Here is a 25,207-nt window from a genome sequence, read left to right on the forward strand (position 1 = left end):
TGTAATCAATGATGGCAACGGCGAAGGCGGAGGAGACGTAGAAGGTGGAAATGATATATGTGGACGGACTGAAACAGCCAAGAATTACTGGTTGAGATTTTATGTTGAAAGACATAAACAGGTTCTTTCAGCTATCTATCTTTCGCGTATAATCAAATGCACCCCGTCAGTTGCTACAGTGCAAATCTTTTAGGTGTTGGTACACGACACTCCAAGAATTTTCAAAGGACTCATGCCAACACTTATCGAAAGACTTGTCACAATTCTTACCAGTGATCGTTTAAAATGCCCGAAACTGCTGCAAGGGCATTGAGACAAATTGGCAGAAAACAGAGTGAGAAGTCTTGCAAAATGTTACTCAAGTTTTACATTCATTCCTGAATGCAGCTTCCTCTCAACTCAGAGGGTGTGTGTATTGCGTTCGCCGAATTCCTCAAGATTTGTCGAGAGGGAAAAGATTGAAAGTGATCGCAACATCATGAATGTCTCGTTGATGACAATTACAGAGTTAAAGGAGCAGCTGTTTGGTTAAGGTTGGATAGTTCGAGGCTTAGCTGTTCATAACTGGAGGAATTGTGTGGCATATCGCACAAATTCTCAGCCTGAAGGTGTACCTCGGCTTATATGCAAAGATTTCTTTTACTTCCAATGAGCGTAAAGATGATGGATTGCATCAATACTGCTAGATCCTTGGACGAAGAGAAAGAATTCAGCTTTGCCAGCAGCTATACACTCTTTCATCAAGTCATTCAAGAAATCATGGCTGTTTCTGTTGCATCTGACTACACTGTCAGTCCGACTGAAGACGTGAGTTCGTTTAGCGCTCTATCTCATGGTGGTTGTTTCTGCATGATGATTTCTTACTTATGTCAACACTGAAAATTCTTACACTGAAAAGTGTTGGTGAAAAACCAAGACGGGTCGCTGACTAGAACACTGCCATGAGATAGCTCGTGTGCTTATGTAACAAGGCTAATACGCTACACAGGTCAAGGACATGCTCTTTGCGTATGATGTTGCTTATTTCGCTAGTATGCTGACAGACTCAGTTTAAGCATTTTGACTTTGAGTCGCACAAACGCGACTACTCGTTATATGTTTGATGCATGAATGCTTTACGGGGTACGCTGTACCAATTTAGAAGGGTTTTTAATAGTGAGGCTTGAGTGGTTATGGTCGTAAGTCTTTATCAGACTAAGGCGCTTCAATGGAGCGCATGTGTGCCTTTGTATTGCCCCTTTAACGGAGATGGAATGAGACGGTCGTATGCTCAATGACGTGCTCATCATAGCTAGTAACAGCTGAGATCTGGGTATTCTTAGAGACATTTTGTAGCGAATAGCTGTGTAAGGAGTTTGAAGTGGTGATGATCGTGACTGGTTCTATGTATCACTCTGCGCTAGTTCAGCCGAAAGTTGTGTGTCACAGGGAAAGATTTGATGTTTAAGAATACACTTTTAAACTACACTGAAATCAAAAATTTTAGGCGCATCCTGAACCACCTCTCCGCCTTGATTATTTGATTTTAAATTGCACTCGATGATGCCAAATCCCCAATTTAGAGTTGAGCTATACCCCCTCGCTTTTTCTGCATGTATCCTTTTTGATAGATGCTTGATAGGGTTATACTGGCCTTAATTTTCCGCTAGGGTCATCATTGAGTTCAATGGACGTCACGCGTCGGAAACTCAATACGCGCCAATATGAGTTAATGTTCAAGATTTTTGTATGATTACAGCTTCTGTCAGCCTTTGATAATCGATGATATCGTTGAAGTGCGTCATCTCTTTCATATTCCCTCTATTGCATTTTCCGAAGTGACATCAAATAGGTATATTAGCTGAACAGATGATTGACGGGTGCATTTGAAATGCTTGAAAGCCGATGAATAGAATGTCATGGTAAAATCGTGTTTCTTGTATGTGCAAGATTTCGATGTGCATTTCTTTGAGTATTTGGAGTAATTTGAGCATGTATATTTCGACATAATATTCTTTTACGTCAGCTGGCTTTTTGTATATTGACTCAGCTAGTCATTAATTGCACTTACTTGATTTTCGAAGTTCAGGTAAAGCTTTGATCAAGTGAGCGGGGCGCAAAGTGACACCATGGTTTCAAGTCGGTTTCGATCTTTATAAACAGCACTCGAACATTTTGAAACTAAAAATTTGGATTCAATGTCTTGTCGAGCTCGCGGGCGATTAGTGGAAGAAATAGAACACCGAGCGAGTAGGCACGATTGATAAAATATTGAAAATACAAGCAGGAAATAGTTGGATTATTTATAGTGTCTTTTGGACAGTGATTTAGTAATAATTACAAGTGCGTGCTAGTGTGAGAATGGTGTTATCGGGAAGACAGCAAGACTTCCCATTTCGAAGACCTATTCTGATATATCTATCCCCTTCAGAGCATCCCCTCCTACGTTCTTCAGCTAAGCCGAAAATTAGTAGTAGAGGAGAGATGTGAGTAGAGAAAATCTTATATTTTAAAAAAACTCAGCAGAGCTTATCGTTCCTTGATTTTCCAGCTTCACCAGCTGAATTTGAGATGACGCATTTTCGACGATAGCAGAAATTGCTTAGAGCTGATTTAAGGTTTTCATGCCATAGCTTTGGATTGTCAATATCATGAATTGTAATTCATCGCTCCTCTTTCCGCATTTGGTAGGTGCAGATCACCTCGACCAGCTCAATTACTAAAAGATGCGATGATTAGGCTGAGGTATGAATATATTAGTAAACTCTCCTAATTTTCTGGTTCAATTTAATATATTCAGAGATGTAATTTGATGCTATCTATTAAATTTTTAAAATGTCATATTGTTTCAGATACTGAGACGAATTTCATCCAGACTACAGACAAAAATGTATATTAAAAATCCATAAATATCCCCCATAGAGCTCACTGATATGTATCATTGTGTTTCTTTTTCAATATCTCAAATATTTTTCAGCAAGATATGCCACTGTGAGTAGCTATGAATCTCAGACGCAAAACAGCTGGAGGATGTAAGTAATAAAATAGTAGCAGATACGTCTGAGTATTTAAGCAGCATATCACTCTGAGAGCTATTTAGGTGAAAGTGTATCCCTCAATCAACTCACAGCATGTCTTTTACGCATGCTCTGTGATGAAGGCGCTTTCAAAGATTTGCAAGTGCAGAAGCTGGATCTACCAAGAATACACAAATTCAGCATCTGTCAGCTGCGATTAATACATATCCCCTGATTGATCTTGTACCAGAACTGACCAGCGGCTAACGCGGCTAACACAATATTAGATTAGAAAAAGTAACTTAGCTTTTTTCTGATGGCCTCTTTAGCGTCAGTAGTAATCACAGAGGGATGCCGCTTCTCTAACATATCAAATACTTCATCAAACATTACAGCTATGATGTAGCTTATAAGAGAAGATGTGGTGTCACAATTTCTATAAATTACACTGATAGAATAAATAATATAAAAATACAACAAACATAACATAACATAACAAAACAATCTATCTTATGATTTTACAGGTGATATCATTGCATAGCAGGAGCTAGCATTGCTGCGCACGAACTTAGCATATTTAGTTACATGTTTCTTCGCTAATTATGAAGAATTGTATCTTTAGTTGAATCAGGGGATCACAACGGATCCAAATTAAGCTAAGATCTACGTATGAAGTGTGCAAATATTTCAGATTATCTGTCAGTGTTAATTTACTTAGAGCGGGCTCAATGTAATGTACTTGGCAGCCGACAGACGCCTACACTTTCTCGAGCAAGGCAGCTTTAATGCAGAGAAGCTGTTTATCGTTTTATCATCTGTGAATAGCGCAACCTGTCACAAGTCACTTCACAACGTTTTCTCATGACCCGAATTTCATCTCTGATTCACGCCACCATAAGCTGTATCAAACTATATTGAGATGATAACTCGAAAGGGGTGCTTACTGCTTTTGTGGATGTTCGAGCTTTATTAGACGTCAATCGGTCTCGACCTATGTTATATGGCAAACCAGCACTCACAAAGGCCACAAGATCCAAAGTCTGGAGCTGATCAATTTGTATAGTAAATATTTTCCTCGGTGATTATCTAGATGTCTCGCACATCACCTCTGTAACCTTTAATGTTTGTTGCGTTTTGACAAGCAAGTTAGTCAGCTATAACGTAGCTATGAAGAGACCAGATTTTATTCCACAATCACTAAAGTCACACTAAATCATTTGTAATGCATTGTCTTTACAATGAGAGTGACTTGAATTGGTGTAATGAAGTGGTGCAGTGAATGGTCTGTGCTTGCTGTTAAACATCGCGAAATATTAATAACAGTCCTTTCTTCCAATCATAATCGAATAGACGCGTTCCATGACAGTTTAGAGAACGCGTCAGACGCGCTCTTGAATCGTGGTCTTTCTTTGACTCATCGTATCTCTTAAATCAATAATACGGTATCGATACCATTATCAGAATGTCGCTCGCTTCTCGAAATGACATAGAAATCTCGCGGTTGTCGCTGCTGATGAAAGTGATGATCTTTTTGAAAGAAAGATGTTTCCTAAGACAATCAAAACAGCTACGAAAATACAAGCCACAAGTATATTTTCCATATCATGTTTTTTATTTTGATACATTCACATTCGCTCAACCTCCTCGTCAAATTTTGTCCTGAGTTTTTCATTCATCTGCTATCTGTGACAGTGAGCATGTTTGGTAGAAAATTGGATGCATTTTTGCAATATAAAACCGTGAAGTAGTCAATATATCTTTCAGTTAATCCACTGAAGTTGAGATGACGAAATTTTAGTGATATCAGAATCGAAACAATTTTGAGCTAAAACGAGGCAGCACCGGTAATCTGGGATGATTAAATAGCACATACAGCGTTCTCTCCGCTCCAATTTTTGTGTTAAGATCTTAAACGACGAGCTCGATTTCGAAGACATTGATTATTTGGATGAGAGATGAATACACTGGCAGATTTTCTCAGATTTTTATAGAGCGGAACAATTGAGATATTTGGTTGTTTGTGGCCTTCATCAGCTATAAAAATTTAATACTATCGATACAGGGCGTGAAATTCTTCATACTTATCCTATAACGTGCTCCAGAGCTATCTCGGATCGCAACTTACGAAAAGCTTACGATGCGCAATTGGAGTCTCAGGGATACTTGTCAAGTTTTTTGGAGATCATTAAAGTCGTAGAGAAGCCCATTGAGATGAGTTAGAGGATTGTCCAAGAATCCAACTCGGTGGCTATTGTATGTAATGCCATTATAGGGTTCTTTTTGGAATGCTCAAGATGTCATGAGGTTGATGCTTTTGCTAATTTCAAATTTTACAACAAATAATAATACATTGAATATTTCACACAAATTGACTACCATTAAACATAGTGCTCAGCAGCCCAGACCAGTGGTCGCCTGAGGTGCTGTCCAGCGATGGCAAAATGCCGTCCAAATCTTCATCCCCGAAGAAGTTACTATCTAGGCTATCAACTTGCATCTGCTGCATCATATCTGAGAAGTTTAGATCATTTTGGTAGATAGCCTCTTGTTCATAAATTTCGCTGCCATCTTGCACCTCAGGCACTGAAAAATGCTCACTTTTGAGTCCGCCCGTGTCACGCGACTGTAGAGTTTTAGCTTGTCATTTTTGCAGCACGAGACACCCACTAAGTCTGCCTGTGTGCGCATGAACGCTTTGTCCATAGGTAGGTCAGCGCTCCGTACCGTCTGCAAAAGTATATCGACTGCTCTCCCGCTAAGCATATCTTTTGACTCCCGCGCGCGTAGATTACTAATACCGATATGAATATATTCGAGATCGTTGCTGTTAAATATGCCCTTTTTTCTTCCTTCGCAAAAGCTGATTATGAGTACGATTGTCGCCGAGAATGCCTGTACTTCTTATCAGCTGTTTATGCTTTCTATACACCCTACATACACTCCAATTCGAAATATCGTATGGACATATCCCAAATTCGCTCGGTTTGTCGAGCAGCAGCTTCTTGTAGATAGAGATAATCGACCTAGCTGCATTGCCACAAATTACCAAGCTCGTAAGTCTGAAATTTGACTCCTCAGTGGATTGCGGGTTTGGTAGGAAGGTTTTGTAGACGAAAATTTGAGTGACAAAAAAGCCCAACTTTATATTACTCCTCAATTGAACAATTTCTTCATCTTCTTCTGAGTCGCCGCGTAGCTCAGTCGGCATATCATTCAGCCATTCATTCAGACGCGAATTGAGTGCGGCGATGTCTGAAAGACTCATTTTGAAGTCACCTTGAGTTGTATCTTTCTTGAGTCTGTATATTGATTCGAGTATGCTTGCGAGGAGCTTGTACAGGTCAATCAGTTTGTTCATGTAAACGACACTTAACCTGCTTTTGTAGTCGTTCTCACCATATCCGCCAGCCGAGGGGCGGTCAACTTCAATAGACAAATCGGGCAACAGTTGATTTCTGCCCAGGGCAGCTGCGGCAGCAACATCAGCCAAAAATAGTGCCCATATAGTTCTCCTGCGAACCTCTCGTTGGTGTGAGTCGTCGGTATATGAAAACCAATCACAGTGGAGTCCTATATCTTGCGCGTGCATGATGGTGTATGCGTGAATGATGAAGCTACTCTTGGGATAGACACTGGCTTTCAGGAATGTCTGGAGAAGGATGAGTGCTTGGATGTCCTCGATTGTTGCTACTGATACGGTGAAATCTTTCATCTTCGTCTTGGCTATCTCGAAAAATGCGTGCCCGGCGAACAAGGGATCAGGGCGACCTGGGGGCAGCACGCGCTCGTCGTCTGCTTTCATGTACTGGCTTCCAACTGCGCAAACCATCATCAAAAGGCTGCCAAACTCCCTCTCTAGTTTACGCGCAGGAATTTGGGCAACGAAGTGAGTTTGATCAAGAATGGGTAATGACATATTCACTTTCCTGAAGTACATATTGACCAGCTCGTACATTAACTGCTCATTACCAAAATCTTCGTGGGTATAATCCGGTTTAGTAAATTGAGGAAGTAGCTCCCTGTCCCAGTCTTCACGCCAATACGCTCGCCTCTTTCCGGAAAGGAGAGTGTCGGGTGTGGCACCCGTGTAAAGATTTACGCGCTCGACGAGCCCTCTAAGGGACGATTTGCCGTAGAATCGTCGATTAAAAGGGTGCCTAACGTCAGTCACCTTCCCAGGTTCACTTTCGGGCGCTAAAAACATACAGCCAATCTTGAGTGCCATTTCTTTGTCCAGTTTATCGTTGTCTGTGGGAGAAACAAAGTTCGGTTGGCGGGAGCTTGTGGAAGCTATAGGGCCATCGAATTTGCGCTTCTGCTGTGTTGAGTAGTCGCTGGACGGACTATCTTCTGCCGTGTACTCGGAAGACAGCTGGGCTAATATCGATTCGTAGCGCCGTACCTTGGCCTCAAGATCCCTTACGTAGTGCACTGAGTATCCTTTTTTCTCTGCTGGATTTTCGTAGGTGCAATCCTCGTTTCTGCAGTTGCTGCACGGAAGCGGATAGCGCTGCGGTCCATCGCACCTAGCCTTCCTCTTCCGACAGCCATCGCAGGCCCTGAGTATCTTGGGCTTCTTGTCGGTGCTGATGTTGGTGTTCATGGGGTTGTTGGTGGTCCCAGTTCAAGGAATTATATGAGCGAGCTGAAAGTGGAAATCAATTCAAGCTGTGGATTAGTCGCATTGACAGACTTTGCCATAGAATGGGTATTTCGTCATGTTGGTTTGGCTTGATAAGACTTAAATGAAATCAGGGAGAGCAGAAGCTTTTATGGGCTTTGTTCAAAGAGTTCAAAGTGCTTGCAAAAACGGGTTGTTCAAAAGCAGAGGAATTTCAGTCTTACAAGCAGCGCCCATCTTCTGATACCAGTGTATCGTTCTATCTTGGACTGCCATAGCAAATCCTCTTCAAGTCTATCACGCATGTAGCAACTTGACCTTGAAATTTCGATTGGAATCTTGCCACGCTCGCTCGGAGTCGGCAGCTCGATTTCGCTCTTTAGTCTCCGAGCGAGGCAGACACTCGATCACTTGGACGATGATCATCTCGAATGGAACTTTATAAAAGGCGCAAAATCAGCAAACTGAGAGTATGCGATGCTTGCCGTCGACGTAAGCTGAAGTGTATGTGTCTTTTCAGATCTTGGAGCGCCAACTTACTCTACGCAGGCGATATCGAAACCCGATTGGAAAACAACTCCAATTCGTGCAGCAGATGCGAGCAGAGCGCGGTGGATTGTCTGTTTGAAGAAGCCCCGGCAAAGGGGAAGAAGTACAAGGAGCTGTATTACGATTTGGCGGAGAAGCACGCGCATGTTCTCAGTCTCATGCGTAAGCTACATCCTGGGATCGACATTGACGGTCTTCAATCGACTGTAGACACGCTGTCGATTGACGGGGACCATTTTGATCAACAAGCCGCGGAGGAGCAGGAGCACGAAGTAAAAGCATCCGAGGATTTTCTGCGATCTGCTCAAACTCACGACCCACGAGTGCTCGGGTCTGCAAGCGTGTTCAAACTCAGGTCTGTCGAACGAATACGGGCGATGGCGGTGGGAAGCAGCTCAACCAGCTTCGATATACATCAAAGATCGCAATACTGGTCCCCGGTAGCTTGGAAGATCGACGATCGTGATTTTGATCCACCCCAGGAACTTATAGATTCGTTAGTGGAGATATACTTTGAAAATACGGGTTGCCATAGACCGCTTTTGCACAAGCGAACATTTAAAGAGGGAAATATACAGGATATAGATCACCAGCGAATACTTTGGCTTGTATGCGCAATAGGCAGCAGATTGTCGGACGATACTTGCGTTCTCGACAGCTCAGAAGTAAAAGCGGATGGCACGCCTCATTCGTATCACAGTGCAGGCTGGCCGTTCTTCATGAAATACGTCTCTATCGCTAAACCCATTGCGGCGCTGTCACCATCTCTAGCTGACTTGCAGCAATCGGCGCTGGCTGCTGTTTTTCTTCATTCCCTTCCCTCCCATTCCAGCTCGTGGACAATAGCAGCGCAAGGGCTGATAATGGCGAAAGATCTGGGTGCAAATTTCCACAGCACATCTACCGATCCCGTCAAGGACGAGCTGCGGCGTCGCGCATTTTGGAATCTATATCAAATCGAAAGTGAGATGGCAACCTATTTAGGAAGGGATTCAACGATAGATGAGCGAACGATTGGGATAGATCGGCCACGTGCGCTTCCAGATGAAAATGAACGTGATTTTTACGCATACAACGCCTTCTTGGATCTTATCATAATTGCTCGTAATGCGCTTGATTGGCTTTACGACGAGGAGCTGATACGTGAAGCACCAAATGATGCTATCAAGGCTCAACAGATGATAACAAATGTGACCGAGCTGGACAGCCGTTTGGACCAATGGATAATTACGCAGCCAGACTTTCTGCAATGGAATGAAGGGGAGGGGGATGAACCGAGTCGAGAGTGCACCCAGCGTTGCACCAATATGAGCCTCTTTCTGATGGTGCAGACGCTTATACATCGACCATTCCTCAACGCCTCAGGTCACTTACGCTCGTTGTCTATATCATCATCAGCCTTGTGCGGCAGCGCTGCGCAAAGTCTGGCACAAGTCGTCAGTGTTTTTAGGCAAATTGATCCACGCACCGACACAGTTGTCAGTTACGCGTTCATCTCGTGCGTCAGTGCGCTCGTAGTTCAGTGGACTAGCAAGGCGAAGGGTGCAGTCGTGTCAAATGAGCTCGATAAGGCTGTCGATACTCTCCACTCATATATTCGGTCTAGGGAGTCGAGATACTACGTTGCGGGGAGGCTATCGGATATTATTGCATGGCTGCGAGACGAGAACACCACGGCTGGCAGTATTGAGGAGTTGTTTAATACAGACATCGAAAGTTTGCTGAACAGCACCATCTATAGTGCACACTTTTTCAACTCACTGCCTCCCCTAACTAGCCTGGAGGATAGCAATTTTATTGCTTAGTTTGTATTCGTAGATGCATCTAGTTTCGTATGTTTAATAGATGAGATTGTATTTACGACCGAGTCTGTCTATCTTTCACGTGTTCAATTCATTAAAAACAAGTGGTAGTGTATAATCAAAAATTTCACAATACAAGTTCAAATTGAAATGTAAGTGTAAGAAAATGACTAAAAGAAGCAAAAGATGCGCGCAGTGATCATATCTAATAGCTAAGTGGAGCAGGTTTACCGCTGCAAGTCCAAGTCGCATCCCTAGCCTGAGGCTCGCCGATGTCCAAGTACGGTTCGAGGTCGAGGCAGTCAGCTACGGTAATGAGGTTGTAACCGCGCTGGATGAGCGATGGCACCACGTCTGGCATGACCGTGTATGGCGTTCCCTCGTAAGTCTCGTGGTTGAGTGTGAGGTGTGGCTGTGTGGGGTCAGTGAATGTGTCGTAGATGTTGATGCTTTCCGTAGTAGTTGCGCCTTGCGAGTCGAGCGAGTCTGCCATCCGTTGGTGTTAGTAGTGGTGAGCTTAGCGACACATTTTCACGCACCCTCGCTCCAGTTCACCACCGTCATGCCATGTTTCTGTTGTATGTAGTTGACAGCCCCTGATCGTTTCGTCTCAGCTGGCGCGCTAACACACTTGTCACTACTCACATGCTGGCGCACTGCCATATGGCGGTCTGAGGAAACGGGGACGCACACCGATAATCTTCCAGAGCGCTTCGTTGACGAGTTCTATCTGCTCATCAATCTCCGCTTCACTCAGCAGGTTGAGATCGCGGTGCTGGAGTTTGTATCAGCTGAGACATTCGTTAAATAAATCAAAACACCCAAACTCACGGACCAGGTGTGCGAACCAATTTGCATGCCACTGTTGAATGTGTTTCTAATCCTCTCCACGCTGTCTTGGTCGTAGATGCAGTTGTAGTTGTAGCCGTTGAGGAACATGGTCGCCTGGCTATCATTCTCAGTGAAGAGGTCGACTATATCGTACTCAGATCCGACGCTTCCATCGTCGAACGTAATGGCGAAGTCGTGGTAACAGTTCTCGACTAGTCCGAGTGATTGGCGTGCGAGTGGTGTGGCAGTGCTGCCTGTGATTAGTGTTGCGATGAGTGCTGCGAGCATCTTAAATGTGTAACGAATGTAGAAGTTAAGTAAATGAGTGTGTTAGTTGATTGTGATGGTTTGTTCTGAAAACGCTCCCTTCTATATTCTACCCTCGCCGTCAAACTAAATTAAATGTCACAAGGAATGTAAAATTTGACTCCGGAATGTGCAACGCTAAAAACATGAAAATCTTTATTCATTCATTCAAAAATGTGTCAATGCATCAACTGCTATTATTCCGTCCGCGTCTAAGTAGGGATATCTCGATGTTTGTCAGATTTGTCTTAGAATGTAAAACACCCAACTCACCCCCATTTTACCAAAAATTCCATCACGCCATGATTCAGCCTCTGTTTGGAAGCCCCTCGTAAAGGATCCTGCGTGCCGGTGTGCTTTGACTCGCCGACAAGGACGAAGGCCGTGCCGAGGAAGTGTTCTTTTTCTAACGCCAGCAGAAACTCTTCGAGCACCTCTACGCCTTCATTTGAATGCAAGCCGTGTAGATCGAGTACAGCCTCCATACGTTCATCGCCGCTAACGAGACCATCTCGCCCACTCATACCGAGCAATACACCGAGACTATTCCCGCAAGCCTTTCCTCTACTCCGTCTGCCAACTTCATCTCCTTCGTATCCAGCTGTGCCAGCGCCTTGCACGAGCGCGTCTTGAATAGCCTTCCTCCTCTCCTTGACCAGCTTCGACGCGGCTTGGGCGTTCTCAACCGACATTTGTTCATTCATGGTCTGCGCCTCTTTCGAAAAGAGCTTAGCCGCACCACCGTCGCCTTTGCGGTAGGCGTCTGCGGCTTTCGAGAGGAGGGAGTTACGCGCAGTGCCGAGGGAGATGGATGTGTTGCGGTAGGTCATGTAGAGAGCGTTAAGGGTAGATCCCGTCGGCAGGGTGGGGAGGAGGGTTGGAGCGCGCAATTTGATGCGCGGCGACGAGCGGGGTGTTTGAGAGGTAGAATTGAGGTTACTAGTGCGAGTGTTTTTCTTTCCACCATTCACACTTCCACTCCCACTCCCACTCACCTTGCTCTTGTGCATCTGTGGCGGATTCACCTTGACTGCCGTCGACCAGCGTGGCGTGTATGGCTTGCGCTGCGCATTGTCTCGCGCGTTGTGTAGGTTAGGAAAGGCATCCTCGACAGACTGTACCTGCGCATGCTCCTCTCTCTCTTGTTGAGCGAGTATGTTCGCATTCGTCTCGAACATGCTCGTCAGCGTCGACTCTACATCCTGCACAGGCGGGAGCTGGTGAAGGAAATCACAGTTCTGCTTAATGCAGTTGCCTCTCAGCCAGAAACGACAAAGGGCGCGCTCAATGTCGTGCGAGAATCGACAGTCTGATCGCCTGCACTCGCCGGCAAGGTAGTAACGACATACCCTTCCGCCAGCGGGATTCTGATGACGTTGAGAAAGATTGTTGGGAGGTGCTTGGGATTGAGCGAGTGAACGCTTTTCTGATAGCTCATTAAGCGTGAGCTCAAAATCGAAGCTGTTTCCGGTGAGAGTTGATTCTAATTCGTCGAGAGAGACTCCGGAAGGAGCGAAAATGGACCAGAGAACGTCTAGAGGAGTCATACCGCTTCCTAAATCGAGAGTGGGGTCGTATTCGTCAGGTTGAGGGTGATTTGCTTGGTTTTTCGAGTCTACGTTCAACTCGCTAGTACCGCCTGGTGGCTTAAACTCAGCAGCGCGTTTGTTGAGTGGACGGGGACTAGCCAAAGGAGAGCTAGGCTGACTACCGACAGCTGGAGGAAGAAAAGACTGCATCTGAGCATTGGACAATGATGGGGAGAGTACTAGCGGTGTAACTCTCCCGAAAGTCGGCGTTGTCGGTGCCTGCGTCGGTGTCCATGGACGGGAGGAAGGGCGCGATACAGGTCGAGAAGGAGTGCGCTTTTGAGTGAATGGTGCGCCTGTGAGGTCATCCTTGTGTGCGTGCATAAGCTGCAGTATTTCCTCATCCGTAGGAGTTCTGCCAATCAAAGAGGCTAGATTTGATCGCAGCGAGATTTCCTTTTCCTCGAAATCCTTGTCTTCGTTGTCGAGGTGATTTATTAAGGTGTTTGTTATTCCTTCTGTATCGACGCTGGCATCCGCTAGCTTGGGCGTTGATGGCATTGAGGGCGTTGGGGATGCTGCAGATGCTACAGACGCTGTAGACGCTGCAGAGGCCACAGAGAATTTCTGCAGCGTCGACAAATAGCTCTTAGTGTGAAGATAAATATTAGTGGACATGAGCGTTGGTAGATACAAGTCGATGATGTAAATTTCTAAAATAATTTTAAATTTCCAATTGGCTGGGATGCTGGTTGAGATACATCTGCATCACGACCCATTAGACTAGAGAATAGTTCACTAATCTGTGAATCTGGCCAGGCTTCTTTAGATGGTGGTATGGGTACCATGAAATTTTGCAGTTTGTCGTGGACATTGTATCTAATTCGGATAAGATGGGGTGTACACTGTTAAACGCATCTCACTTACTTGATCTTTCTCCCTTTCGTTGCCCTCGTATCGATATCCTTTTTTACTTTATTTTTGTTGGGTTTGAGTGGTTGCTCTGGGTTGGCTTCACCTGTTTTGCTTTCTATTATCTCCTTCAAGAGTGTTTGGTAAAAGTCACCATCATCAAACACTTCAGCCTCAAATTGACCAGTTGTGGCGTTGTTTCCCCTTCTAACACCAACTCTACTTCTCAGTTTGGGTAATTCTCGCATAACATCCTCCACTTGCGACCAAGCATCTTTGCTCACTGCAGAGAAACCTTTAGTTGAAGCGAGAGATACTTTATTGGATGTTGTTTTGAGTGTGTCGATCAGGTGAGGCTCGTAGCTGTTTGCTAAATTAAAAGAATCTTGTGCAGCTTGTTGGGGATATTCTTTGATAGTAGAATCATTGGAAATAATAGTATCATCCAATCGCACTCTTTTACGTGGTGGAATCGACGTATTTGAGTCATATTTGATAAATTTTTCACGTATACTAAACAAACTCTCAGTGAGCTCATTTAGGGAGGACAGAGTTGATTGAATATCATCTTCATTTCCGGTAACAAAGTCATTATCTTCATCTGCGCAAATGACATTAACTTGATTTACAGCTTTCTGTATACCAATACGCATTTCGAGTAGCTTATCGTATGCTTGTAATTGAGCAATAACAGCAAGACCACGCTGTTTATCGAGGTTTTGAGAGTATTGGAGGGATTCTTGGAGGGATTCTTGTGGGTCCTGGTGTTCCTGGGAGTCGTGAGCATCGTGAGCATCGTGAGCATCATGGGCGTTGTTATCCGAGCCAATGTTATCGTCATCTGAGTCTGGATTATCATCATCGTCGTCGCTTTCAACGATACCAAAAGGCTGCGATTGCTGTTGCTGTTCATCCTCATCATCCTCATCACCCTCATCGGGTAAAGCACTCTTCGCAGTCATGAAGCTCTGATCAATGTCATCGTCGTCATCACTATCACTGTGATTACCAAAGATGTGATTTCTAGAAGATTTGTTGCCAGAGTATTTGATATCATCTAGCTGTGGGTGGTTTCTAAGTGTAGATCCTTGTAAGCGTGTGCACTCCACTCGAAAACTAAGCAACTAACTTTAATGACATATAAATTTATATCTATCTCTTTAATGATGACCGACGAGGATCAAGGGATTAAATTTGGCGTTGAAAGTGGGATTGCTGGGGAGACTAAGAATATTATAGAGGACACTTGGAATATAATAGACGAAAATTCAGATATTCAAGGGAATCGAGAAAACACTTCAAATTCACCAAAAGAACCAGAAGGATTTGCTTTGATTGAAGATTGGGATGGTTCTTTGATATTTGGTCATATCGACGAAGACAGACATTTGAATGATCTAATGGTTGATATTGGCGGTGTAAATGAGGTGGTTGATGAGGATGATCGCGATGACGACGAGGATGACGACGACGACGACGACGGCGACACCGCCCATACGCCCACTGGATACACCACGGATGAAGACATACCCAGTCTCCCTCAAGGTGTAGCTGCGATACAAGCAACTCAATTCACTCCAACACCCACACCTACACCTTCTAGCCCGATTAAAGAAGGACGTAAACCACAAATGGGTCATTTCCATAATCCCTTAATCGGCGATATCCATAGAGTGGCTAGAGAGGGCGTTCCCCTCGCTCGATTTACCAACACACACAACCAAACAAACGGTAATTCAATCATTATCGACCATAAGCACAAGCCAGTGCCTTCTCCTTACTCAGATTTCTATTTGGTGGGCAATCAACGACGGTGTACGCGTGAGGACAGTGAAAGTGAATCGCCAGTGAGGAGTACAATCCCCCAGCAACCACTATCCCTAGATGATGTCATTGACACTTCAACGCTCAGTGATACGCCTTTAGAAATAGCAGATTCATCTGCGCATACTCAACACACTCGCTGGGATAGAATTCCTATTGGTGCTTTCTCCATGTCCCAAAGTGATTTCAACGATAAAGGTGTAAATCCAACTCACCCGCACCTTATAGCGTCTGCGAGGAGCAGCAAATCAAACAGCCCGCACAACCCCCCAAAACATCGCAAATCTCGCCCTAAACAGCCCTCACCACTTGTGTTCCCTAGTGATGGCAGCGGTCAGGGCCACTACGCAACGCCACAATCAACGCGCAGGAAGGGCAAGAGTAGAGAGGCCACGATTAACCAATTAGACATATAGACTGTGTATGACTTGTACGAGTATATTTATTTTTTACGATTATTTTTTCAACTCGGCCTCAGCCAATCGCGGCTTCTCAATAACTACGAGCACACAAGCCACAAGCCAAATGATTACGAGGGGCGTAAACAGAGTAGCAAGTAATTTAAAATACAGCGGTGTTCTTAACCTCGGTGGCATTAGGGGATTCGCCACTCCACAGACAGGACCTCACGTTGTAGCCTCCCAAGCACCAGGCAACAACACCAAAGCAGCGGCAGTGAAGCACCATGCTCAAAGACCTGGAAGTGCGCTGGATAAGGCCAGTGAGCTGTTTTTCTTTACGGAGATATTGAGGGGTATGTGGGTAGTAGCTGAGCAAGCGTTCAAGCCACCGTACACCATCATGTACCCATTCGAGAAGTCTCCTCTGTCGCCACGGTTCAGAGGCGAGCACGCTCTCAGACGCTATCCTACGGGTGAGGAGAGGTGTATTGCGTGTAAGCTGTGCGAGGCTATTTGCCCAGCTTCTGCAATCACCATCGAGAGCGAGGCGAGAGACGACGGTGCGCGTAGAACGACGCGTTACGATATCGACATGACCAAGTGTATCTACTGTGGCTACTGTCAGGAGGTGTGTATTGCTGTTTTGGGTTTTTCCCCGTTTTTTTCACTCGCTGACACAACAATCTTCAGGCCTGCCCAGTCGACGCTATTGTCGAGACACAGAACGCAGAATACTCAACTGAAACCCGTGAAGAACTTCTCTACAACAAGGAGAAACTCCTCGCTAACGGTGACAGAGCGGAGGCTGAGATCGCTGCAAACATTGTCGCTGACCACCCATACCGCTGAATGAATCAAATAATACATGTACATATTCAAATCCATTTTCTCATTTTCACGTACCTGATTCTTGCATTGCCATTGCTCCCGAACCACCATGGCACACGCACGCAACACGAGCACACACTCACACTCACATTCACACTCGCTTTCACACATTATGCGCGAGAACAGCCTCCCAGAAGAACCAATTGGTTTGGCAGCGGATAGGATTGATGTGGGTTGGCTGGCCACTAGAGGCGGCGCACGCTAACGCAGATTTAAACCCAGGAAGGAGCCGGCAACGCACAGACACGCCCCGGAGACGATTTCAGACTCGCAGGCGCTTTCGATATCCCGCCCGTTTACGAGGAGCGCCATGGGAGGTCGCATAGCAGGGCTAACTCGGGGGCACACGCCGAGGGACACAGGAGAAGGAGCTGCAGCCATGGACATGCCCGCAGTCGTTCGAGGCATGCATATGAGCGCGATTTGGAGCGTGGACAGGAGGTACAGCAGCAGCAGGATCAGACACCGGAGCAGAACACACAAAACACTCAAAACACACAAAACACACAAAACACTCACTCCCACAATACCACACGCAACACCCCCTCCACCCAGCAAACCACCAAACACCTCCCAGAACTCAGCTACCACCCCCACAAGGCTAGACCACAGATTCCCAATAGAGCTTCTAGCAACGAACGCCGGCGTAGCCAGCCTATAGGCCTGGGCTCGGACAGGATTAATGTGAGTGCTGTTGTGTGCTGTTGCTGCCCCACTCACTCACCACTCACCCACCACAGGAAGGCGGAGACGCGACGGACAACAAAGTCGCCGGCCATACGTATTCCTTCTCGACAGACGGGGGAAAATGAGTTGTGACGTTTGAATCGTTTGAATCGTTTACCGTCTATTGTTTGTGTGCTCGACAGACGCCAGCAACTCAAGTGTAACAATAACACTAAAGAATCTATGTATTGTGCCCTATACTCCACTCTACACTCCCACCTACTGCCTACGCCTGTAATGCAATCTCGAGCCTGGCTGGGGAAGGACGATCATGCTAGTGTAGTCCTGCGCAGGCACACCGCCCCTGCTTTCAAACGTCAACTCCCTCACCAGCGTGGCGATGATAGTCGACAGCTGAACGTAAGCGAATTGTTCACCGATGCACCTGTGTCTCCCTGCGCCGAATGGCTGATAAGGCGAGCTAGTGCCTTTGGAGATAGCGCCGAAGCCGTAATCCACCGTCTCTCCTTTATCGTCTTTCTCCGCGAGCTCCTTCTCGCTACTATGAGTGGTCCATCTCGAAGGGGAGAAAGCTTCTGCGTCGCTCCAAAGCAAAGGGTCGACAGCGCTAACGCCTGGGCACGCAACGACGTAGTGTCCTTGCGGTATGACATAAGCGTCCTGCTCCGATGGTGCACTAAGAGACGTAGGGACGGGGATATCAGTGCGCACCTTGCGCAAAATTGAGTGAATGGGCGGATGAAGTCGGAGTGTCTCGCGGATGACACTGTCGAGAATACTGCACGAGCGCAGTCCATCGAGCGTGAGAGGCGCGAGTGTACCATCGTCGCGACCAAACTGTCTTACTTGCTCGTCGTACACTGCCTCCACTACATCCGGTTGCGCACCTAGGTGGAAAAGAGCCCAGCTACTCGTCGCTGATGATGTGTGCTGACCCGCCATTAACAGCGCTATCATTATATGCGCAATTTCCCGGTCATTCAATGCGCGTCCATCCTTATATGTGCATTCCATCAAAGAGGCTATCATATCGTGCTCATGGCTGCCGTCAGCACGGCGACGACGTATAATGTCTCCATAGAAATCCGACATCTTCTGCTGGGCAACGTCGCGACGTCGATATGAGGGTAGTGGGAGATTCGGGAACATGAACTGGTGGGAGATAGGAATTAGATTAGCGACCGATAAGCCCTGTGTTGAAACTCACATTCAACGGCGTAAAGCCTCCGTCGAGGTCGTGGTACATATCGGCAAACGACTTGTCGAGCCCATCGCGCACCTCTTTGCCCTGCAGAGTGCGACTGGCAGTGAGAATGGTAAGCTCAGACATGGCTTGAAAGCAATGGAAATCGCCAACGCGGTTTTCGCGTGATTGATACGCTTCGAAAGCCGCGTCGCGGTTAAGGAACTGCATGGTCTCGTCTGCGATCATCTCGACGTACATCTTGAGATTCTCAGCAGATAGACCTGATTTGACAAACTTCTTCTGCTCCATCAGGACGCTGTTTGGGACATCATACACGACGTCTTTTCCGAAGCTGAAGGCGTGAGGCGTGGCTGTGAGCTGGTGTTCGAGCAAAGCAAAACACTCACACCGGGGTCGTTAGGTGCGTGTACGCGTCCTCTGCGCTGACCTGGCTCAACTTGCCGTTGAGAATAAGGTCGTTGCCGCGCGGGCCGAGCGCAACAGTCATCCTGCGACCGAGGAGGATAAAGGTGAATACTGGGCCGTATTTGGCGCGGTTGGTGAACATGAATTTGTAGGGATCCATCCCGTAGCTGATTGTACTGCCGATGAAGGGGACCATGTGGAAGACTAGGGGCGGGGAGTTGCGTGATTTGAATGGGGGCTTTGGCGGTTGTTAGTGGTTTGTAGTAAATAGGCCGATGCTTGCTCACCAGCTGGCTGAGTACATTGACAACTATCGCTAGCAGGACAAAAGCAATTCCACCCAATAAATACTGGGGCAGAGTGCTCATGGAGGTGTATCCAGATATCAACGATTGAACACAGGGCATTTCAACTAATATCGTCGTCGTCGTTGGCTCAAACGGGCTAATGGCTGTAAGGGGCGAGAAGACATCAGGTCATTTTATAAAGTCGTCTGATATGAGCTATAGGGATATCATCGTGATGCTGCAAACGAGCTGGTTATTTTGGTGCTACTTTTAGGTCTCTACGGATGGTATTTGTGTTGCAGGTTTGTTGACGGTGTATCTCCACAATGGAGGGAGATGGGAGCACGGGGATTGGTGTGTGGTATACTCCCCTTAGCACCAGCGCCCCCTCCAAATCTCAGCTACTTTTGAGCATTTCACCCAAATTCACCGCCAAGCCTGCTCCGTCGCCGATCAGTCATTGACGGGTGACAGAATATTAAAAGCGTGAGAATCCTTGTTTATCAATTACATCCATCATCTAATTGGGTTAAATTGAATTCATTTCGTAGGTGGCGCTGGCTGCGGCTGTGCCTGGGCTGTGTTTGTTTGTTGATCGCTGGCTGACACAGACGCAGGTTTTTCTCAGCACTCGTTTTTTCAACACTGTCAGTCAGCTCGGCTCAACTGCATCCGCTCACCCACTCCAACACAGCCCCAAATGTTCAACACTCTTGCCATCGCTCTCGCCACAACAGCCACGGCTTGGCCACTCCTCTCCTCCAGACAGGACCAGGGATCAGCAGCTGTATTCAACTGCAGCCACGACTTTGCTTTGACGTACGATGATGGTCGTTGCTCTCTCTCTCTCTCTCTCTTGCTCTTCTCACTACCCAATCAGGCCCTTACATCTACGGTAACGAGCTCACCGATTACTTCTCTAATGCTGGTCATCTATACGTCAGTTGCTCTGCTTAAATTGTGAAATTTCTCATGAAAATTTTCACAGACGAGATTCATCAACGGAAACAACTGGAGATGCATCTACGACGAGGATATGGTACAGTCTATTCAGTACTCGCACTCCAAGGGCCATCTCATCGGTTCACATGGCTGGTCTCATGCCTCTTTCAACGACATTACAAGAGAGCAACTCGACAGCGAGATTGAGCAGGTAGATGAAGCTCTCATGAAGATTATCGGCGTCACAACCAAATACGTCAGACCACCATACGGGAGTTGCGATGCGGGTGAATATTTTCAGTACCCCAACACAGACCCACGTTGCTAACAAACAAGACGCAGGCTGCGTGGATTACCTGCAGAACACCAAAGGAAAGACAGTCGTACAATGGTCTGATGACAGTGGTGTGTGGAGTGTAGGTGCTACATGGTGGACATACTAACACACATCCCTCAGGTGACTCAGCAGGTGCCAGTTCAGATCAGGTGATCAACTCGATCCAGAAATGGGCTAATGATGGTGCCCCTCATCTCGTTCTCGACCATGAAGTCCACCAATCTTCTGTGGGTGTGGGATTGTAGGAACGTGAAATGTCTAACAATATTCTACAGGTGGAAACAGTGGTTCCTGCTATAATGCCTTTCTTCGATGGTCGCGTGCTCACTACAGTGGCACAATGTATCGACGACGCCTCGTACCTTCAAACGGGCAGTTTGGGTGTCAGAGATGAGACATGGACTTGTTCCGATAAACCAACTATCAAGGCTACGCCGGGATCGAACCCAGATGCTAGTGGTGGTTATTAAAAGGGAGATGCTGCTTACTTGGACGAAAGTCAGACTGACTTCCGCAACTAACACATGACAATGGACATGAACACTTTCTTTTCATCTCTTTTATCAAACAATCACACTAGTCATAGCTACTTGGTTATTGTACCTCGTTAATGGATTTGCTTGACTAACCCTTATTAGTCGGGTGTCTTGCCTTTTCTTGGCGTGTATATCGGATGTATATCGGTGTGTGTATTGGAGTTATGGTTTATTGTTCACGTGCCGTATCACAACTACCCGCTTTGAATGGACATAGTCAACATACGTCATTTTCATCCAGCTCAAACCTTGCAGTTGTAGCTGTAAGTGGACTTGAGTGGAGTTGAGTGGTATATACGCATCCCAAATTCACCAACTATTCCACCACGTAAACCTCGCAAACAACAAATAGAACTTCAACGGCCGATGTTCATTAGTCCACCAAGATCGGAACAAGCAGCAGCACATGTAAGAGGAATCCCCGACGCCATCTGAATTCTTTTAGCGCTATTAAAATTCACTTGACGAATTACATCGCTTCTTTCTCTGCTACCATCAACTTCAGTGCGTCTTCTTCTCGGCACGAGCGGTTAACGAGGAAGCGAGCAAAATTGACGAATTCACAATAGAATGGCATCAATCAAACAAGCAACCGTTGCACAGCTCCGTGGTATGGCTCCTGCGTCCGTCATTCACGGCGGCGTCGACAGCGTCCAGCGTGCACTTGCGCAGCTCAAGTGGGTTGCAAGGAGTGTAGAGAGAAAATATACTCAATCTCACGCGCAAACAGCTCAAAGGACACGCCTATCGAGAAGTACATATATCTTTCGCAGCTCAGAGGCACTGCCAAGGATACTTTCTACCGGTAAGCCACCCCCACATCGCAAACAAACACAACTCATAAATTAAAAACCCACATTAGCTTGCTGATTGATAACATAATCGATATTTGTCCATATGTTTATACCCCAACCGTAGGAGCAGCTTGTCAACTCTACTCAACTATATACCGCAAGCCAGACGCTCTCTACCTCAGCTACAACGATCGCGGAAACCTCGCTGAGATCATGTCTAACTGGCCACAGCACGGCATTCGAATCGCTGTTGTGAGCGACGGCAGTCGCATTCTCGGCCTTGGCGATCTCGGCATTGGTGGCTGCCAGATCGCCGTCGGCAAGCTTACCCTTTATGTCGGTGGTGCTGGTATCAAACCAGACAGCACTCTCCCCATCATTCTTGACATGGGTACTAACAATGAAACTCTCCTCAACGACCCCCTCTATCTCGGTCTCAGGATGAAGAGAGTTTATGACGACGCCTTTCTCGATGAATTTTACGCTGCCGTCAGAACTACCTTCCCAGATTGCCTCATTCAGTTTGAGGACTTTTCTTCAGAGTCTGCCTTCAAGTACTTGGACAGGTACAGGCACAAGGAGTCGCTCATTCAAGCTCCTTCTGCGCCATCTGGCCAGCTGCACACAGGAAAGTGCTTCAACGATGACATCCAGGGTACCGGTGCTGTGATCCTTGCCGGCTTCATCAACGCCGTCAAGCTCGCTTCCGCGGCGTCTGGCCGACCAATCCTCGACCAACGCATTGTTTTCCTCGGTGCAGGCAGTGCTGGTGTGGGTGTCGCGATGCAGCTTGTTGAGTTTTTCACCAGGAATGGATTTACAGAGGAAGAAGCCAAGCAGAAGTTCTACTTAGTTGACAGCAAGGGGTTAGTGACTGACGACCGCGGCGACAACCTCCCAGCACACAAGCGTGCACTCTCCCGCAAAGCTGGTGGACCGCAATTCAAGACGCTAGAAGAGGTAGTCGAGCATGTTCGTCCGAGTGCCCTCATCGGTTTGTCGACAGTCGGCGGAGCATTTAGTGAGAAGATAGTGCGTATGATGGGTTCGTTCAAGGCTCGTCCAATCATTTTCCCTCTCTCGAACCCATCCCATCTGTCCGAGTGCACGTTTGAAGATGCGATCAAGTGGACGAACGGTAGAGTGATTTTTGCCAGTGGCTCCCCATTCAAGGCCGTCGAACACGGTGGTAGTACGTATGAGAGCAACCAGGGTAATAACTTCCTCAGCTTCCCTGGTATCGGATTGGGTTGTATCGTCGCTAAAGCTAACGAGGTGAACGATGATATGGTCTACGAATCGGCTCTCGCTCTCGCTGATTCTCTCGATGATAGTGAGATAAACACCCTCCTCTATCCACGTCTTCATCGTATTAGAGATATCTCAGCTACTATAGCGGCAAGAGTCGCCAAGGCGGCCGTTAGGACTGGCGCAGCGGAGAATAGCAAGCTAGGCGGGATGGCTGATACAGACCTTCTCGCTTATATCAAATCTAAGCAGTATGATCCAACACCATGTTAGTTTGGTTTTTTTCACTTTTTGTATCAGCTTTGTTTCACTCTATTCACATGTTTCACATTTTTCACCCCTATCACTCTCATAACTCTGATATAAAGACATTTATATGCGTAATTGACAATGTAATTGGATTGCAACGATTGTTGTTGTGGTTGATGGCGTTTAATAATAAATAGCATGAAAACCTTTACTACCTCCACTACCTCATGGACAGAGTACTCTGAGAGCGCAGCTTGGTTGGGTTCTTGGGGATGGACGACGAGCTTGACTGTCCTCTGTAGTGTCTGATAGTGGGAGGGGGAGGGGGGCCGACGTTATCTCTCGACGGACTCAGCAGGCTGTCTCTGGAGGGTGGTCTGAGGGTATGAGTGGATTGTGAGTGGTGTGAGTGGTTTGCGTAGCTTGCCGGGCTCGTAGCACCCATCCGCAAGCTATCCCTAGAAGGAGTCTTGCGTGGCCTGTCGCTGTATCTCATCTGCGCCCTAGCGTGTGCCTGCTGTATCTGCAGATGATTCGCAGTAGCTGATTTGCGACTGTCCGCACTGGACGGGGACGGCGACACACCCCCGTAATCCGATTTGGCCTTGTTCTTGCCGTGGCTAGGAGCGCTCTTCATGCTCTTCATACCTCCGCCAATATCACCCCCACCACCGCTCAGATAGTAGTCCTCGTCATGCACACTGTACCCACCAGCTTCAGACCCACCCGCCTGGGAATGCTCCTCGTCCCACTGCTGTCCAGCGAGGAATGCGGCGTGTTGGGCGACATAAGCCTGGAAAGACTGGCGCGCATTCATCATGGCTTGAAAGTGCATCTGGGCTGCTTGCGCGGCGTGTTGGTTGAGGTCACCGCTCGTGCTGCTCTGTGCGGAGGGCGGGGGCGTGGGGATTGCCATGTTCATGTTGGGCGGTGGGATCGGTGCTTGTCCTGTCTGGCCCATCGGCGGAAAGGGGAAGGACGCGGGGGGTATCTGAGACATTTGCATGGGTGATGCACTTGGCATAAACGGATTGAATAGCGATCCACCTGGTGCGCTGTGCATTGACACAGAGGGTGAAGGCGGTGGTGGTGGCCGTAGACCGTTTGATGGCGTCTGCCGCGATTGGGGAGAGTAGCTCGCATGTGACTGTCGTTGGTAGTTGGGCGAGAGGGAGGCGGGTGAAAGGGTGCTAGAGAGTGTGGAAGTGTGTTTACGGCTCGGCGGCGGCGGCTTGCGGTAGCTGAGCTGGTGTGAGCTGCCCTGGAGCTTGAGTGAGGGTGTTGATTTGTTCGGCTTGCTCGCTATCGACGTCGCTAAACTGACCTGCGACTTGGAACGCAGCTGCGATAGCGGCAGCGTGTCGTCGCTGTCGTCGCTCGTATCGTCAGGAATCGTTGTAGCGGCGTGGCGGATAGTGGAACGCGACTGTCTGATGCGGTCGCGGAAGTTTGTCATGTCGCCACGGTCATCGTCGTCATCGTCTTCATCGGATGTGTGCCAGGCTGAGAGGTTTTGCTGCTTCGGCGGTGGTTTCCTGTGCGTTTTGAAGGCTGGGACTGGGGCTGGTGATTGGCGGCTTGGCTGGAAATGTGACGTTGTTTGCGTCGGCGTCTGCCTGCCTAGCAATTCGCTACTCGAACGGCGCTTGAAATCCTTGACAGACATTTTGGGCGACGAGGAGGAATCAGTGAGCGTGGGCTGTCCAATGGGGTGCTCTTTGAAGCTCTCGACGCTATTGTTGTTGCTGGGCTGCGACTGCCTCGGTTTCCTTGCGTCCTTCGCGCTTGCGTCTCTCTTGAACAACTTCCTCAATCCGTCTTTAAGTGCAATCCTCATGGATGTCGTGCATGAAGGG

The 25,207-nt window shown here is 47.1% G+C and overlaps 12 protein-coding genes across 12 annotated transcripts; 7 read left to right on the forward strand and 5 right to left on the reverse strand.

Moving 5' to 3' along the window:
- Positions 1-648: 648 nt before the first annotated feature.
- On the forward strand, positions 649-1,054 carry J056_001727 (uncharacterized protein; the record flags this gene model as incomplete). Its single annotated transcript, XM_009271355.1, has 2 exons — positions 649-807; positions 989-1,054. The coding sequence occupies 2 exons, from the start codon at positions 649-651 to the stop codon at positions 1,052-1,054; spliced, it is 225 nt and encodes a 74-aa protein (XP_009269630.1).
- A 4,301-nt stretch (positions 1,055-5,355) lies between these two features.
- On the reverse strand, positions 5,356-7,599 carry J056_001728 (Thiamine repressible s regulatory protein thi1; the record flags this gene model as incomplete). Its single annotated transcript, XM_009271356.1, has 3 exons — positions 5,356-5,619; positions 5,664-5,888; positions 5,935-7,599. The coding sequence occupies 3 exons, from the start codon at positions 7,597-7,599 to the stop codon at positions 5,356-5,358; spliced, it is 2,154 nt and encodes a 717-aa protein (XP_009269631.1).
- A 449-nt stretch (positions 7,600-8,048) lies between these two features.
- On the forward strand, positions 8,049-9,971 carry J056_001729 (Thiamine repressible s regulatory protein thi1; the record flags this gene model as incomplete). Its single annotated transcript, XM_009271357.1, has 2 exons — positions 8,049-8,121; positions 8,167-9,971. The coding sequence occupies 2 exons, from the start codon at positions 8,049-8,051 to the stop codon at positions 9,969-9,971; spliced, it is 1,878 nt and encodes a 625-aa protein (XP_009269632.1).
- Positions 9,972-10,173: 202 nt separating this feature from the next.
- Positions 10,174-13,312, reverse strand: J056_001730 (uncharacterized protein; the record flags this gene model as incomplete). The annotated part of the gene is made up of 5 exons (XM_009271358.1): positions 10,174-10,454; positions 10,508-10,564; positions 10,614-10,743; positions 10,800-11,049; positions 11,379-13,312. The coding sequence occupies 5 exons, from the start codon at positions 13,310-13,312 to the stop codon at positions 10,174-10,176; spliced, it is 2,652 nt and encodes an 883-aa protein (XP_009269633.1).
- A 35-nt stretch (positions 13,313-13,347) lies between these two features.
- J056_001731 (Protein bfr2) lies at positions 13,348-14,686 on the reverse strand (the record flags this gene model as incomplete). Its single annotated transcript, XM_009271359.1, has 3 exons — positions 13,348-13,513; positions 13,562-14,620; positions 14,676-14,686. 3 exons carry the CDS (start codon positions 14,684-14,686, stop codon positions 13,348-13,350), a joined length of 1,236 nt encoding a protein of 411 aa, XP_009269634.1.
- Positions 14,687-14,712: 26 nt separating this feature from the next.
- Positions 14,713-15,786, forward strand: J056_001732 (uncharacterized protein; the record flags this gene model as incomplete). Its single annotated transcript, XM_009271360.1, has 1 exon — positions 14,713-15,786. The coding sequence occupies one exon, from the start codon at positions 14,713-14,715 to the stop codon at positions 15,784-15,786; it is 1,074 nt and encodes a 357-aa protein (XP_009269635.1).
- Positions 15,787-15,895: 109 nt separating this feature from the next.
- On the forward strand, positions 15,896-16,620 carry J056_001733 (uncharacterized protein; the record flags this gene model as incomplete). Its single annotated transcript, XM_009271361.1, has 2 exons — positions 15,896-16,399; positions 16,462-16,620. 2 exons carry the CDS (start codon positions 15,896-15,898, stop codon positions 16,618-16,620), a joined length of 663 nt encoding a protein of 220 aa, XP_009269636.1.
- Positions 16,621-16,708: 88 nt separating this feature from the next.
- On the forward strand, positions 16,709-17,471 carry J056_001734 (uncharacterized protein; the record flags this gene model as incomplete). Its single annotated transcript, XM_009271362.1, has 3 exons — positions 16,709-16,828; positions 16,882-17,343; positions 17,400-17,471. 3 exons carry the CDS (start codon positions 16,709-16,711, stop codon positions 17,469-17,471), a joined length of 654 nt encoding a protein of 217 aa, XP_009269637.1.
- Positions 17,472-17,604: 133 nt separating this feature from the next.
- J056_001735 (Lanosterol 14-alpha demethylase) lies at positions 17,605-19,326 on the reverse strand (the record flags this gene model as incomplete). The annotated part of the gene is made up of 4 exons (XM_009271363.1): positions 17,605-18,498; positions 18,554-18,884; positions 18,940-19,196; positions 19,246-19,326. The coding sequence occupies 4 exons, from the start codon at positions 19,324-19,326 to the stop codon at positions 17,605-17,607; spliced, it is 1,563 nt and encodes a 520-aa protein (XP_009269638.1).
- Positions 19,327-19,945: 619 nt separating this feature from the next.
- Positions 19,946-20,994, forward strand: J056_001736 (Chitin deacetylase 1; the record flags this gene model as incomplete). Its single annotated transcript, XM_009271364.1, has 6 exons — positions 19,946-20,078; positions 20,126-20,184; positions 20,234-20,474; positions 20,530-20,592; positions 20,645-20,751; positions 20,800-20,994. The coding sequence occupies 6 exons, from the start codon at positions 19,946-19,948 to the stop codon at positions 20,992-20,994; spliced, it is 798 nt and encodes a 265-aa protein (XP_009269639.1).
- A 636-nt stretch (positions 20,995-21,630) lies between these two features.
- J056_001737 (NADP-dependent malic enzyme) lies at positions 21,631-23,375 on the forward strand (the record flags this gene model as incomplete). Its single annotated transcript, XM_009271365.1, has 3 exons — positions 21,631-21,737; positions 21,791-21,865; positions 21,923-23,375. 3 exons carry the CDS (start codon positions 21,631-21,633, stop codon positions 23,373-23,375), a joined length of 1,635 nt encoding a protein of 544 aa, XP_009269640.1.
- Positions 23,376-23,571: 196 nt separating this feature from the next.
- Positions 23,572-25,188, reverse strand: J056_001738 (uncharacterized protein; the record flags this gene model as incomplete). The annotated part of the gene is made up of 1 exon (XM_009271366.1): positions 23,572-25,188. One exon carries the CDS (start codon positions 25,186-25,188, stop codon positions 23,572-23,574), a length of 1,617 nt encoding a protein of 538 aa, XP_009269641.1.
- Between the last annotated feature and the right edge of the window lie 19 nt (positions 25,189-25,207).

Source organism: Wallemia ichthyophaga (assembly GCF_000400465.1).
Source record: "Wallemia ichthyophaga EXF-994 unplaced genomic scaffold scaffold18, whole genome shotgun sequence".
NCBI classification, from domain to species: Eukaryota; Fungi; Basidiomycota; class Wallemiomycetes; order Wallemiales; family Wallemiaceae; genus Wallemia; species Wallemia ichthyophaga.